Source organism: Vigna radiata, unplaced genomic scaffold, assembly GCF_000741045.1.
Source record: "Vigna radiata var. radiata cultivar VC1973A unplaced genomic scaffold, Vradiata_ver6 scaffold_725, whole genome shotgun sequence".
Taxonomy (NCBI): domain Eukaryota; kingdom Viridiplantae; phylum Streptophyta; class Magnoliopsida; order Fabales; family Fabaceae; genus Vigna; species Vigna radiata.
Window position 1 is genome coordinate 1 of NW_014542747.1, and position 1,243 is coordinate 1,243.

Here is a 1,243-nt window from a genome sequence, read left to right on the forward strand (position 1 = left end):
ACTGAGGTCCATATCAAAGCTTCTCCTGATAAGTTCTATGATGTTTTCTGTAACAGGCCACACCTTCTTCCCAACATTTCACCCCAGATAATACAATCTGTTGAAATTCAGAATGGAAAATGGGGCACTGAGGGATCCATTCTGACCTATAATTACATACTTGGTATGGCAACTTCCCCTTCTAAACTTTATTAACAAAACATTAATTAATTATATTATTTGAATTGTTTATTTTTTTCTTTAAGTTCCATGTCTAGTACAATTATGGTCAAAATTTACATTATGTATGTAAATATTCAAATTTCATTTTATAAATCGGTTTTTTTTATTGAATTAGGGTTAAACTTTACCTTTTAATATAGTATCAAAGTCACGAGTTACATTCTATCCTAACAAAATTTATTGTTTGTTGAGTTTATTGTTTTACTCGATATCAGACTACCTATTAATGTTCAGTCTTATACTTGATATTTATATACATCGACGATATTTATATAGCTCAACGTGAAAAAAGTGTACTAAAAGTATTACATTGATTAAAGATAAAATCAATTTATAATAAATATGTGATGAAAATATTACTTTATAAGTCGGTTTTATAAGTTAAATTAGTCTTCAACTTCATTTATAATAGATATGTGGTGGAAATATCAATTTATAGTTCATATTTATATAGGTGGATAATATTTATACACTTCAACGTGAGAAAAGTGTGTTAAAAGTTTCACATATAAATTAAAAATAAAATCAATTTATAATAGATATGCGGTGAAAACATCACTTTATAAATTGGTTTTATAAGTTAAATTTGTATTTAACTTCATTTGTTAACATTTTTATAAGTGTACATGAATATTGTTTATGGAAAGCTAATTTTAGTTGGGACAAGAACAGATGGGAAGATTTGTGTGGCGAAGGAGTTGGTTGAAGGCATAGAGAGGGAAAACAACAAAGTGAACATGAAGATTATAGAGGGTGACGTTCTGGAGCATTACAAGACCTTCAAATATGATTTGCAAGCTACTCCAAAGGAAAATGGTAGTGTGGTGCAGTGGATAATAGAGTTTGAAAAACACCAAAACAACATTCCTGATCCTCACATCCTGTTGCAAAAGGCAGCTGAAATCACCAAGGACATTGATTCTTATCTTACTAAGAAATAAAACCTCGTATATGTTATGCTGCTGCTGTCTAAGAAATAACGATTGATGTGAATTATGGGGCCTAATAATTAATTACCCCT

At 29.4% G+C, this 1,243-nt stretch overlaps 1 protein-coding gene across 1 annotated transcript; it reads left to right on the forward strand.

Annotated features, from left to right (window-relative positions):
* Positions 1 to 3: 3 nt before the first annotated feature.
* LOC106780738 (MLP-like protein 34) lies at positions 4 to 1,224 on the forward strand (the record flags this gene model as incomplete). The annotated part of the gene is made up of 2 exons (XM_014669049.1): positions 4 to 163; positions 895 to 1,224. Coding segments are annotated over 2 exons (429 nt in total), but the record flags the coding sequence as incomplete, so codon positions are not given.
* Positions 1,225 to 1,243: the final 19 nt, after the last annotated feature.